The sequence below is a fragment of the Episyrphus balteatus genome, chromosome 3 (assembly GCF_945859705.1).
Source record: "Episyrphus balteatus chromosome 3, idEpiBalt1.1, whole genome shotgun sequence".
In the NCBI taxonomy this organism is placed as follows: Eukaryota; Metazoa; Arthropoda; class Insecta; order Diptera; family Syrphidae; genus Episyrphus; species Episyrphus balteatus.
Genome location: NC_079136.1, coordinates 115005608 through 115020660, shown reverse-complemented (window position 1 = coordinate 115020660; position 15053 = coordinate 115005608). Strand labels below are relative to the sequence as shown.

General features: G+C 30.8%; 1 protein-coding gene across 6 annotated transcripts in view; it reads right to left on the bottom strand.

The window, feature by feature from the left end:
- LOC129915990 (putative uncharacterized protein DDB_G0282133) overlaps positions 1 to 13933 on the bottom strand; it is a 103163-nt gene extending 89230 nt beyond the window's left edge. For 4 of the 6 annotated variants that reach the window (XM_055995741.1, XM_055995742.1, XM_055995746.1 and 1 more), the window contains exon 1: positions 7436 to 8422. In XM_055995741.1, coding sequence (XP_055851716.1) covers positions 7436 to 7636 — 201 coding nt within the window. In that variant the 5' untranslated portion in view covers positions 7637 to 8422. Of the gene's footprint in view, positions 1 to 7435; positions 8423 to 13768 lie in introns of those variants that run through there. The other 2 variants (XM_055995745.1, XM_055995744.1) reach the window with 2 other exon arrangements.
- Positions 13934 to 15053: the final 1120 nt, after the last annotated feature.

Genomic DNA, 15053 nt, shown 5'->3' with positions numbered 1-15053 from the left:
CAACGCAACATGCGTTGCCGACGAAGTTGTGATATAGGGCGGCATATCTTTAAGTTAAGCTTGAGATCGAGAAGCATGAAAATACTCGAAGTGTGTGGTGATGATGATAAAGTCTATCGAGGGATTTTGTTTGGTTTCTTTTGTGATGATGGAATTCGGAGAAAAAAAAAAACCATACATAGTTTCAAGTAATTGCAATTTCCGGTGGACATTGTTTGAGAAAAAATTATATACCGCCACCGCAGTAGCAGCATGCATTGCATATCGCATGCATGCATGGTGGTGATTGCGAGAGATTTTATATGTAATCCCCTATCATAATATGAGTTCTATGAGTAAGATATCAATTTTATTTTGTTCTTGTTTGTTGATGTTGAATAAAAAAATATATGATTAGAGGGAAGTAATCTACACATGAGGGGATGGATGATACAAAACATGCAAACATATGGGCTATCAGAAACAGAACAAAAAAAATATGTAAGTTTATGCGGCCTTATGCGTTCAAGCATTTATTTATTATTATGTACTTTGATTCCCACATCCTTTTCCGTTCGGGTGGCACAGTTTGTGGAATTGAGAAATTTAAGATGAATTTTATATTGATTGAGGTGGTCGTGGTCGTGTTTGTTGTTCTTGTTTGTTTAATCAATTGGGGTCTGGATCGATGGAAATCATAATAAATTGTCAATCAATTAGATACAAATGAATAATGGAATTGATTTTGCAGCAGGTACTTTAAGCCCTCGTAAAAAATACATAAACACATGAAAGTGATGATTGTATTTTACAGAAAACTTCAGTTTTTCTGTGGAATGCGCTATTAAAAAATGAAAAATCGCCTAAAACGCTTATATTATAAAAAAAAAAGAAATTTTGCACTGTCCCCTTAAATCCCCAAAAATTACATTTTTACAAAAATTCAAACTTCTGTCGTTTTTCCAAATCTTCTTTACTTTTAGATACCTACCCCAAAAGTCTTCGTTTCACCTAGCTACGTTTAGAAAATTTCAAAATAATAAATTTGCACACAAAAATTCAAAAGCAGGTACTCAAAATTCCCCCCCCACAAAAAAAAAAAATTAAACATGTTAGCACATAAACTTAATCCGTATGTAGGGTAGGATGGTATAAGAGTGCGCGGTTGATAAGAGTGCGCAAAGCGATTTTCTACGGTTTGAAAGGGAATATAAGACTGAATGCACTTATTTTGGAAAGATCTAAATGAGTTTGATATGCTGTCAAAATTTCATGAAAATGTGTTGGTAAACAGAGGTGCTAGTTAAGTTTAAGTTTTTTAGCACTTTTTTTTCCAATTTTTCTTGCCAAACAAATTAAATTTTCCGCTTAACAACAAAAAATAACAATAAACAAAGTATGGGACATTGAAAAGTCGACAAAAAGAAACATTTAAGGAACACGTAAGATTGGTCATAAAGTGCATTGTGAAATACATATATATTCTTCGATTACATGCCTGGACGTGTAAGAGTGCGCACCATGATGATGTATAAGAGTGCGCGGTGAAAAAAAGTAGTAAATGCTATCCAAGGCTTCAAAATAACTGGCATTTGTCCATATACTAGCAAACAGCAGCTAGAAAAAGCAATTCTAACCAAAAAGAAACCAAATACAAGTTTTACAAAAAACAAGCTAATGAAAGTAACTAGGAAATATTGAAATTTTCTCGGAACCATTAATCGAAGACTAAATTGATTGATCCTCATGCAAGGAGTGATGGGTTGAAAAATACTCTGTTTATTTAAAGATAGGCAGTTTTATTTGCGACTTTTGTGCGAATTTACAACTGTACGCAGCTGCGCACTCTTACAAACTAAGCTGCGCACTCTTACACAATAGGATGTATAAGAGTGCGCAAATGACCTAACGTGGTATTTTGTTTATAACTTTTGAATTAATACATTTTTGTCACCAGTTTTAAGTTTTTTTCGTTGCTTTGATTATAAACTAAAAACTATATATACAAAAAGTAGTTAAATTCTTTTTGTTATTGTTTTATTTGGTGTTTTGTCTAAAATGCGCACTCTTATACCACCTTACCCTAATAAAAAAAATAAGTGCTCTAAATTATATTATATACAAAATAGAGACAGCATCATCCAAGTCATTTTTTTTTATGTTTTTAATTTTTATGATATATAAGGTGTTTTTTTGCGTATGAAAAAGAAGATAAATTATTCAGCTCTATGTAAGCCCCACAGTTCAAATTTTAACTTCACAACCGAATAATTTTCAGTTAGTGAATGGTTTAAAATATTCAGATGGTTTTGCTAATCAATCAGTGATTAAAATTAGAGGAAACTAAGAAGTTCACTGTGGTGTATGCGTTATTTTTTTTTGGTAACATTGAAAACTTTTGTGCAAACGATGATTTTTTGTTTGTATCCAGTTAACGAGGTGGGCAATCGATTGTCATGTGAATTTTTGAAATATCAAAAAAAATAATTTTTGAAGATATTAGCAAAAAAGTTGCCATAAAAAATTGTTTTTTGAAAATTTCCTAAACTGAGGGTGGACAAACGATGATTTTTGAAATGTATCAAGAACTCGAACTGGACAAGTGATTGCAATTTAAAATAAAAAAAAAAAAAAAATGGTTTTAAGTGGACTTTAAATTTTTCAGTTCAAAATTTGTTTTTTGAATATCTCCTAAATGGGAGGTGGACAAACTATACTTTTTGGTATGTATAAAGAACTCGAGGTGGAAAAACGATTACAATTAGTTTTATACGTCTATCTCAAAATTTGAAAGGCGATTTTTCATTTTCTTACTTCCTAAAACAATTTTTGAATTTGATCAAAAATTGTTTTGAAGGATGAATAAACGAATAAGACTAGTTTGGTTCAAAAATTTCGTATTTTCAAAAGTTCAAATGATTCGAAAATTATTCCTTTTAATTTTTACCAGCTAAGATAGAAACACTTTGAAGCCAGTTGAATTTTAAATCAGTTCACTCAAATAACAACAAGAATTTTATTTATTTTAAACTTGTACGTGTATCTTTGTTTAATTTCAGAAACTTTATCAATAAAAAAAACTTTTATGAGATTTATCTTCATAGATAAACAGTTTTTTTTTTTATTCTAAAAGTAAAAAGTCAAATTCTATCTTAAGTAATGTCTTCTTTAAAATAAAATTCAAACCAATTACAATAAATTTTTGTCAACAAGCTCCATGATCGTTAAAACAAATAAATATCAAATGCAAATTAGTTGGATAAAAAATAAGGAAAAAAAATGATATCGATAAGTTTTAATGGACGAAGGTCGTTTGACTTAAAAATTGACTCTAACAAAAATAAATAAAATCTGAAAAAAAAAAACAGTTCCCAATTCGAAAATAAATAACTGATACTTTTTCACTTAAATTGGGTGTCTTGTTTTTCTTTTTCTCTTATAGATTCTTTTCTTAATTCCCAATTCTCCATTAAAGATATCAAGAACAAAACAAAAAACAAAAAGCACAAAAGTAAGAGTATCTATCAAAAAGTTTTTTTTTCTTTTTTTTTTTGTAGAAAATTTAAAATACATAAATATTTTCTCGACTTGTTTATGTGAGAAAGAATTACATTTTGCCATTTGGTGTTTAATAGAATGTTGATGGTATTTTTATTTTTTCAGATTAGTGTATGTAGGCGTTATTTCTTGAAAAAGTGATACCTACTTTGAATAAATTGAATTGATGTTTTTTGAGTCCTTCTTGAAGAATAATTTAAGATTAAAGTTATAACTGATTGCAGAAGTTATTGAAATGAGATTTTTAATCGGTATGATGGAAAAAGTGTTTAAAAGGTCAATGTCCAAAAAAACTCTAACAATTTGTTTAAAATCCTTCCTCATGTGGTGCAAACTGCAATTGCAGATTTTTATTTTGTCTCTTAATTTATTTTGTCCACTTTAGAATTGTTTAAAGTACACATGACCCACATTATTGCAGTGGAAGGGAAAAAGTACGTCCCTAGTCACCATATGAGAATTGATATTGCGAATAGAAAGAAGGACACGTGAATTAAACAAAAAGGTCAACATGACTTAAATCAGAAAAAATAGTAGGGAACATGTTATGTACACAGTGTTGGTGCTTGTTTAATGTTGGACATGGAAATTTCTCCGCACACGTGGGTCCTGAGTATGATTATGTGTACCAACCTACCTACTCTCTGTGCACACACATGACATCGTTAAAAGGTTTTTTCAAAATGTTTTTCCTCTTTTTTTTTTTTCTTTTTTGTTGAGGAAGGCTAGAAGAGAACATAAGGATTTGGAATTGCCAGCGAACTCAAAAATGGTGATGATGACTTCCATATGCGGATACGGACCTTTAGGATCACGAAGCAACAATAAAATAAATTTTCATTTTCATTTTTCTTCATCTAATTCTTTTTGATTAGATTTTTGTGTAGAGTCCACATAAAAAAGGGTTATATTTTCCATTATGCTTGTTTATTCTTCAAAAAAAAAAAAAAAAAAGGTCATAATATGCTTCCGTGGTCTTTCTTGGTTGTAGAAAAAACAAATAAAGATTTTCTTTAAAAAAGAAATTATTATTTAACTAAGTGTAGAGTTTTTAAATTAAAATGGATAATCTTTTACGAAAAAATCAAAACACTCAACTTAAATAGAAACAAAAAAAAAAAATGGTGAGAAAATTGGAAGCTTTAAATTATATAAGCCAGCATTAGTATGTGGGTATAAAAAAACCTACAACTGCAACGGTTGCATTATCTTAAATGTTTTTGAATATAAACATTAAATTTGTTATTTAGTTAAACAGAAGCAAATTCTTTTAATGCGAAGAATGTGGGTTTGACATTACTTCTGTTTAACTATCTGTCTGTCGTTATCAGAAGCTTTACAGAAGGTCCAATTTGTTTTATGGTTGGCACTTTTTAGCACTTTATAGGGATTTTTGAAGCCAATACATTTTTTAATCCAAAAATTACAGCATGGGGCATAGTTAAAAAAAAAAATATTACGCAATTTTCTTTTATGAAACATAACTAAAAAATCGATTTTTTAAGAAATCTTTACTAACGGTACCTTTCATTAAACCTTTTTTTTTTTTCAGTTCCAAATCTCTTTAAAAACTTAATCGATCAAAATGATTTTTATTTTTAAGAAGCTTTTCTTTTGCTAAATGTAAGGTTTTGAAAAAAAAAAGTTTTTGGATTAAAAAAAACTTTTTTTTTTCGAAACAAGGCTACTAAAATTATTTTTTGATAGGTATATTGGTCTAAAATATTCTTAACAATATTTTTTTTTTAAATCGCAAGTCATTTTTTTTTAATTAAAAATAAATCTTTTGTTTTGGCAAGCTTCGAATTATAAATCAATGCCAAAAATATTTGAAAAAAAAAAGAAATTCCTAAGATATGTATGTATTTCTAAAAAGAATTTTTCAATATTTAAATAATATCTTGTAGCCACTAAAAGACCCCTTTATAAAATATGACACATCTCCGTTGTTCGTTACAAATTTTTTAAAATTGTTTTCATCATTAGTTTTGTAATTAAAAAAATTATAATACTCCACATTGACATTACTGATATTTAATTTAAATCTATCTTAAAAAGAAAACATTTTTATTGCAATATTTTTTCATGGCACCAGAATGATTTTCTTAAATTATTGTAACAAAATTTTTAATGAAGTGGCAACCTTTATTTTTTTTTAAATCAAACAATTTTTTTTTTTTTCATAAAAATAAATATAAAAAATTCGAAATATTTTGTAATTTTTGTTTGTTTTTTTTTTTAACGGCTCTATCAATTTTTTTCTAAGAATGCACCTTAACAAAAGAAATTTAATTGCATACTTTCTTAGACAGATCAAAAATCTTGTTGCACAAGAAATTAAATGGAGGTCAAATTCATTCAAAAAGGTATTTTTATTACATATTAAATTTGTTATTTATTTTTTAAAGTTTTTCTTAAATTTCTTATAAAATTAAATTAAAAGAAGAGACATAAGCAGTTGCTTATTTCAATTTTGTTTGTTTGAGACGATAGGCTTTATTTTTTCTGAGGTTGAATTAGCATATTTTGAATTTGTTCCTTAAAACATAGCTTTGGGGGTAAAAAAAAGCAATTATTCTAAGAAAACTAATGAACAAAAAAATTTAAAAATTGTAAGGGCTTTTATTTATAAAAGAAACCACAAATTGAAAAGTTTTGGGTTTCTGAATAAAATCATTTTTTAAAAAGTGCTGAGAAAATAGTTTTCCAAAATTCTTTGTTTTTGAAAAATTTAAATTTTTGAGATACTAACCTCAATCCGATTATGAAAACAAAAAAAAAAAAAAAATCATCAGGAATATCAAAATACTTTTCCATAATTGTGCCCTTAATTATGAAAGTGGACTAAGTCACTCCTAAAAATGGCATCAAATCTAGCCTAAAAATAATTATTATTTAAGGGGTAAAGTTTATTTGAAAGCTAAATTGCAGTAAATAAACTTCTTTATTGCTCCTCTAGTGATTTCATAAAAGAAATATAATTAAATCGTTATAAGAAAATTATTATGTAAGTTTTTCTTCAAACAATGCAAAAAGTGACTTAGTCCACTTTCATAATCATGGGCACAATTGTTTTCTTGAAAAAATAAAAACTTATTTAAGTTTACTGACCCTTTCAATGTTGTTGGCCTAAGAAAAAATGATTTCTTTTTAAAGAAAGCTCACCAAAATTTAGCTACATTAAAAAATATTAATATGAACATCGTTTTTTTAAATTCTAAAATCTGCCATTAAAAACACATAAACATAAAAAAGTTTTATAAAAATGTTTTAATAATATACCTATAACCCCTTAAAAAAAAAAAGCCATTTACGTTTGCACCAAAAAGATTGAACAAAAAAATATACAATTTGCAACATTTTTTACTAGCAAGGTCAAACATAGTTTCATTTCCAGTTGTTCTCTACTTCGAAACACTCTTTGCTAAAATTACATTCTAATATTCCCATCACATTTAATTTGTATCCGAAACAAAATACCTCACACCTTCCATCTAATTTAAATTCAACCTAACCTCCCACACTAATGATCTTGTTTTTATTTGTTATTATTTTCTAAAAATCATTTCGCAAACACTTGCTGATTTTAAAATTGACTGACGTATTTATAATAAAAATATCAACAAACAATGAACAACACATTATTCTCCCGAACTCTCAAAATACCTATTTGCACTTTAATTGAATTTATCATCAAATTCATCAGAAAAGAGTCTTAACTGTTCTGTGAGGTACTTTCCTAATTAAAGATTCGTCACCATGATAAAGATACGAGTCATAGAAAATCATCGCACATTTTAGATAGAAAGATGGGGGATTTTAGATACACAAACTAATTAAACATTCATAAGCTCTTACAGATTACAAAAATATGGGAAAGGCTCTCAAAAACTCATACCTTTGGATCTAAAATGCTTCGCTCCAAACTATCCTCTCGCTTGCCATTGGTTTGTTGATTACTCGCCTCCAATCTCAATCGGGCACGTTCGACGCGTGCCAAAGTTGGACTATCGAGTATCGATGGTGTGCGACTTGGTGTCGATGGCTGATGCGGTGGCGGTGTTTGCCCAGTATTTGGTTCTGTTGGAGTAACCAACATTTTGATGCTGCTACTCCGGCTCCTGCTGGTGCTACTGGTACGGCTACCACTAGCAAAACTACTACTCGATGTGCTAATAATGATTGTGCTGTTTTTTTCAACACTTTTTCTCAAAAATTAGATCAAAATTAAGTAAACACAATGATGAGTTATCAATTTTTTGTAAATTTTATTTAATCTAAAAAAATCCTTCGATGTTTTCGAAACAGGACTTCTTGCAATTGAAAAACTTTGCCTATCACAATTTGCACTATTGAACACAACACTGGTAATCCACTAGCACATGGAGGAACTGAAATTTCCTCTTCTTTTTTTGTTTAGCAAACAAAAGAACACCAAAAACTAACCAAAATAAAAAACTGATATTTTTATCCAAATTCGATTAGTCTCTTAACAACTCAAAGTAACTAATTAAATATTCAACTGGCGTTTCTGGTTGGTATTTTCGGGGCGACTAACATCCTGTTTCAGAATTGAACAGAAACCAGAAGAAACAAATTCAAAAAAGGATTGAATTTATGGAAAAAGGCAGACAAGACAATCAGCGATAAAGGAGAAGAAATGACAAACAAAAATTCCAAAAATAAAATATTTAAATTTTTTTATGAAATTTAGTTTCTTTTTTTATACATATATAAACAAACGATTTTTCCTTTAATTATTATAATTTGTATTTCAAATTTGATAAATTTTGAAAAATAAAGGAACAAACGTTGAACGTGTCAAACTATTCCACACCGTAACCGAACCGTTACCACGTCGAGTTATTTTCGGACTAAAACAATCTCATCAGCTGTGAAAAGTATCTACCGTCATGTCTTGGTTGACTTGCAGATACAAATGACGTCAGCTTACAACTCAAACATAATTCCCCTACACAGTTATTCGGTTTGAAATAGAGATTTCCTTACGCTGAATAGCTGAACATGAAGCTGAATTGATTAAACGTCAAACATGTTGGAGATAAAGTATCTTTTTGTGTTGATATAGAAACCAAGTCGTATTGTTGTGTGGTGGTGGTTTGATTCTGTTGGATTGTTTTTGTTTGATAGGCAACTAAAGAAGAAGAAGAGGTATCTTTTTTTTTTTTAATTTTTTGAATTTATTGTTGTTTTTGTTAAATGGCTTGCAAGAAGTTAAACTTTTGTTCTTTTGAAAACAAAACTTGAATTGAAGTAGAAACTGAGAGATGTAAAAGAACAATAAGAATGGTTAAATAGAGAGAAGATGTGTGGCATCTTCTTTTGCTGTTTTGCCTAGAAGAGTGTCTTGTCTTCAATTTTTGCTGTTAGCTGTTGTTCTAAAAATAGGTCAACATTCAACAATTCTTCAAATCTTCTCAAAACAAAAAAAGAGCAAAAAACTTTTGCATATTTAGGCTTGAATTTTTCGTTAAAAGTTGTGTGATAATAAAAATAAGACAAATTGAGAGATGTAATAAAATTGGAAGATGAGGGTCAAGCTAAAAGATTTGTTGACAGTTATAAGAAGTGTCTTTTTTGGGGGGAACATTTAAAAGATGGATTAACTTTTTGTATTTTTTTTGCCGGAAACTGGTTTTTTGGAATGGCTTCGACTTGTGGTCGGGAAAGGTTAAGGAATGAGTGGAATGACATTTTGATGTAACGGAGTTTGGAAGTTTGGCTGGCTGAATAGCTGTTTTTGGTTTTTTATAATGTTTGTTGGTGATTTAACTCTTTTTTTGTTTGTTTGCCTTTGTTTTATTAATCATTTTGGTCAGTTATTTAAATAATTTTAATGAGTTTTATTGTGATTTTATTGTTGAGTAAAAATAATAAAAACTAAGCCAATTAGTTGTGTATTTGTTACATTGATCCCCTCTGGGCCATAGGTCAATGTCAGAAGAGTACCCTTATTTAAAACGAAAAATTAGTGTGACCAAGTTTTGGTTTGGTTTTCTTTGTTTTGTTGATAGCCATTGAATAAATAGGAACGTGGAAGAAGCAGCAATTTGTTAAAGGTTTTAGGCATTTTGTTCACAAAGAAGCTTAAAAATTAAGAGCAGAAATAATATGAGGTATTACTGAATGAAGACTTTGAATATCAACAAATGGGGGAGTAGAAGTTAACTGGAAGTGTGTATTAGGAAATAATCCGTTTAGTCAAAAATTTTTTTATGTTATGAAAAATGGAGTTTATGTAACTTAAAAGTGGTTAAATATTGAAACAATCTAGATAGAAGATTCGATTATTTTTCGAAATTTGGTTGGTTTGTCTTAGTTTGGACAGTAAGGATAATTCTTAAAGAGCGTTACTGTTGGGAGCTCCCAAGATCGAAAGATCGTGCCAAGTTGTGTTAGTGGAAAATAGATGATAGTTAGTTCTGAGTCGTTACCACTTAATGAACGTAAAACACTCATCAAGCGCTTCAAATGGTGATTCCCTTCGCAAGAATGAAGTGTGTTGCAGAGCCACTGACAAGTATGTGTATTGTGTATACTCTATTTAATTGTGAGTTATGCAAGAATCAAATTGCTGCGTCATCGAGCGTCAAACAAAGCATGTGTACACAAGCCCTCAAATTCTGGGGGACACAAAAGACAAAAAGAGCTTACGTACATATAAGCGTCATAAATCTTTTAAGGCTAGTTGTACAAATATTGTTCAGCCCTGGTTCAGGAATTAAACTTGCCGATTTTGACGGATTAGCTGTGGTTCAACTTTGGTTCAAACATAAATTTATCTATTTTAACATACATATATAGACCTTGAACCAGTGCTAAATATCAGCTTCACCACCGTTTTCAGAAGATACAAATTTCTGAACCACGGATTAAATATTTGTAAAACAGGCCTTATGGTCTAAAGTACTTAGCCAACAATTTTTTCTCATTTTGATGATCAAGCTGATGATCCCAGTTAGTTTTTTTTTTCAACCTTGATGAGAGAAAGCCCTGAGCCATTTCCAATCACAGCGATGCTATTTGATATGGGATCAAGTCCATGATATCCATGAAATCCTGCTATATAGGTAAGAAAAATTCTATCGGCAGACAAGGAGAAGTCTGGTCAGGAGCAAAGGTTGAGTCATTCTATGAAAAGTTCGAGCATGAACCTAGATTGCTGCCAACATGAAGGACATGAAGGAGATGGATTTAAAAGTTGAATCAGACCTTTTTGAAAAGGTGTTAAGAGGCCCTTTCATTTGATACCATTTTTGTTGCTGTGCGTTAAATTTTGGGCAATTTAGCTTTTTTCAGAAAACTGTTGAAGTGCATTTCAAGGTCAAATATTGGTGCAACATATTCAAGATTGGAGCAACTAATTAGCAACAAACTAGCAACAAAGGTACAATGGTTGGCACCGCCGATTTTTGTACCAATTATTGGCACCCTTCATGCAATAAAGCATTTCACAAAAATTACTATGTCCAGGAACAAAAATCTTTTTTTTTTTTCATAAACTGTATTAACTCTCTACAATTCAGCATTTTTATTTAGGTTTATTTCATTCTAACTTCCTTTTAATTAGTAAAAAAGTAAAGCCGTTCTTAGTTCATGAAAAAAGTGCAAAAAATACAGTGTTCCCGCTAAGGCAGTGAATTTGGTAACTGTCCGTTTTTGTTATTTTTTGAGTTTTTGGATGAAGATTTATTTTTTTTTTAGCTTAACAATCTAATAAATTAAATGTTTTTAATTGTTTTTTTATAAAAAAATTATGTTCAAATTAATTAAAAAGGGGTGTCAATAATTGGTCCTCTATAAAGTAGTGGTTTTATTATTGGCAGGAGGGTGCCAATAATGCGTGCTTTGGGACATCAATCGTTGGCACTGCCAATAATTGTACCTTTTAGAATGCCAATAATTATACCGTGTATCCGTTTTAAGTTTATGTTTGAAAAATAGGGAAAAAAGAGCTCAAAAGGATTGATAGAATTGCAAAAAAATTCGTTACAGACGATTTGTACGTGATTTCCAAGACCCATTTTTACATATTTTATTTTAATACATATCTCGTTTTTAACGGATATCTCCTAGTATATAAAGTTTTCAAGATATTGCAATTTTCTCGAAAACGGCTCCAGAGATTTCGATTAAATTTGACGTACGCAATGTTCGATGTTTCTCTTTTTTGGGAAAATTACAAAATTTTTTGTTAAATTTAAACTTAAAAAAAGATTTAACTTCCAAAAATTATATAACATAAAGGTATGTAATTTGAAATGCAAGAGCCAGTACGTACGACCCAGTCGTACATTTTATTTACTTTTTTTATATTATATTAAACTGTTTTTAACTAAACCTTGATAAAAACTCATGAAAAACACTTGAATTTCTTTCAATTTTGAGGATCAATGCCAATGACTTTACCTTTTGGGTAGATTTTCCTATTTTAATATTTTAAGAATAGTTTTTGTTTTTTAAACATTTTTTTCTAATAACATTCAAGTCAGAAATTCTTTAAACTTTAATTTGACATATAAAACATATTCCTAACTCTTTAAATGCGAGAGTAATTCGCAATTCAAAGTGAAAAAATGCTTAGGGGTTCCAACCATTGTACCCGTTACGCTACTCAGATTTTGTAAATTTGGGGATGTGGGTGCTATCTTGACGGACCTCCGATCTCTTCTTTATGCAGCAAATTGCAAGTGTAGTTCTAATTCGCTTGGGCTAGTCTAGTATCGCTTTTAATAGGGTTGTTAAGGTTGTTTAAACGAAGCTAGATTATTCTAATGCAAAACCAAAAAACAAATTCAAAAATTGGTAATTTCTTTTAAGCTTTGTTACCAAGAGATTTTAAGGTCTTACCGAAAAACTCGATACAGTAGTTATAGATGCTTGTTAACGAAGTCCTTTTGAAGAACAAAATTTCCTAAACTATTATTCTATTAGCTTTTTTCAATTAAGTTTCTTTAACAGTATTTAAACAAGTTATTAAAAGTTGTTATTAACTAGTTTGAACTAAAATAAGCAATTTGTTTCTAAAGCAAGCTCTATAAAAGCTATTGCCTGCGAGATTATAATTTACAAAAGCTGATGTGTTACTTGAGAAGGCCTCGATAGTTGTAAGGCGATGGGTTGTAGATTGAATTGACTTGGGATGAGTTAGACACTACAGCATTAATAGAAAATGATTTTTATGAATCATCAGGCGTTTTCCAGTACCTATCCTATTCTTTTTTCCTCAGTGAAATGGAGTGTAATATGTGTAAGCGGCTGCTATGTACCTCAGTTACTTCTTTACTACTTATCATAGGTATTTTGAAAAAGAGGGTCCAATGTTTAGAGGTTGTATAAATTTCGCCTTCAAGTTGCAAAAGTAAATCGCTAAGTTGTGATTGATATCAAATTTACCACTGTTTAACTCCTGAATGCTCGAAATCCTGTTTTTATAAGAGTCAGAAAACATTTATGTAAGTTTAAACAAAAAGCATTTTCATGCGACGTGTACCTAGACTCTCATCATCTTTTAAAAACACACACTCGACGGGATCAATGGACATTTATTTTTGAACAAAAAATAAAAAAAAAACAACTGATTTTTTATGAATGAAATTAAAACCCAATTAAAAAAAATTTCGAACAAAGTAAAAATATATTTCCGAAAAAATTATTATTAATCAACATTTTAAAAATAAATCCAATTTGTGAGTATGCGTAGGTAATAATCATCATTATTATATCGGAAATCGCAAAAGAATATCTTTTCATCGCGCTTCTTTCTCATTCACCAAAAGAAAGAGTAATGAGTCACTATTTTTTTGCGTATTTAATTTGCTCTTGAATCTTTAATTTTAATCCAAAAGCCAAAAAAATGAATATCACAAAACATATGCCAGCCGCCTTGACTCGTAGTCGGCTATACTCAACAGTCACCCCAACAAAAAGTGGGACAGTTGCCAAAAGAATCGAAAACAAAAAAAAAACACCCAAAAAGCTTTAACCGGGAAATATAATTGTGTTTGACACTTGAGATCTAGCAACAATCACGTCTGGGTTTGTTGAATCACCCAATTTTGCTGGCGTTTTTCCTTCGGTACTAATAAACCAAAAGATGTACTTTTCATCAAACCGCCACCATTACATCACCACGTCTATCTTAAAACTACTAAAAACTACACTAACAACAACTGTCATTATCATCAATTGACACATTGATGGTGTATACCTCGACTGAAGTTACCGAACGCTCCCTCTCATCATGAATCACAAGCTCCAGCTCGATAGTTCGCTCGTTCATTTGTATGTGTGTATCCAAATTGACTTGGTCGGCATCCGCCTTCGTCTTCATCATGAAGCGACACAAAATTACAGGCATAATTGCACATAGTTGCGAGCGCCAATATTTAAATTTAAAACGATTACAGCGCCAAAGTCACTATAGGACCAGGCAAAGTGTCAAGAAAATGACAGCAACGCGCGATGACTCTGACAATAAATTGACACTGACTCACTATACACAAACTCGCCCGCCATACACTCTTGAAGGAGAGAAGTGCGAGAATTAGTGAAATCAGTGGCGCCAATGTGTCGTGCAACATGCAAAAGAAATAAGATACATTTTGCAGCCCAGCCACCAAGAGTATATCTATCTAGCATCTGAGGAGAGATATAGTTTCTTGTTTATTTTGTGTTCTAGTTGGATCGTAAAGCAGCAAAAGGAGCCAAGATAAAATATATTTTCTCTGCTTAGAAGTGGAACCGCATAAATTCAAGGTTCTGCCAGTTCGAGTCCCCATAGTCTGCTTGCAGGCTGCATGTTGTTCCTCGTTCAATGTACAAGTGCAATGCTCGTACAGGAGTCGCCAGCAGCGGCATTGACATAGGTTCAGTGTGTAAACAAAGCATGACACTGAGAGATAGAGAGGGACAGATAATGCGAGAGAAAATGTAAGTGCAACCAACGCAGGCTATTGAATGACATTCATTCCCATTTAACGCGGGTAAATCGTATGTGTGCCAGCATGATTCTCTGCTAGTATATGACGGCGGCAGAGCGGGCACTTAGAACAGGTAGTATTGGAAAATTTTTTGTTGAGAAAAAATTTCAAGGGGCTTGTGTTTCGAAAAGAAGGTGAAGGTGTCAAGCGAAGTGAGTTTATGGCATCAGGTATAGAAGATAGACAAAGGGAAATATCTTTGTTTTCGATAGGTGGTCTTAGAATACTAGGAACCAGATATCAGAAGTATTTGAAATCAATCAGTTGTAAAGAAGACAAAATAAAAAACTGCATTTTATTGTACCTATTGGGAATCTGTAAGGCAGAGAAATGATATAAAATGAATTTATTGCATGTTATTTGTTTTTCATGTTGTATGCGTTCAATAAGTTTAACTATCCCTGAACGACAAAACGTCTCACTTATAAGTCGGAATGTCTGAACAGTATCAATCCAAAGAATAAAATTAAAGAAACTTTTGCGGAGAGAGAAAAAATGTTCTTATTTTTCTTC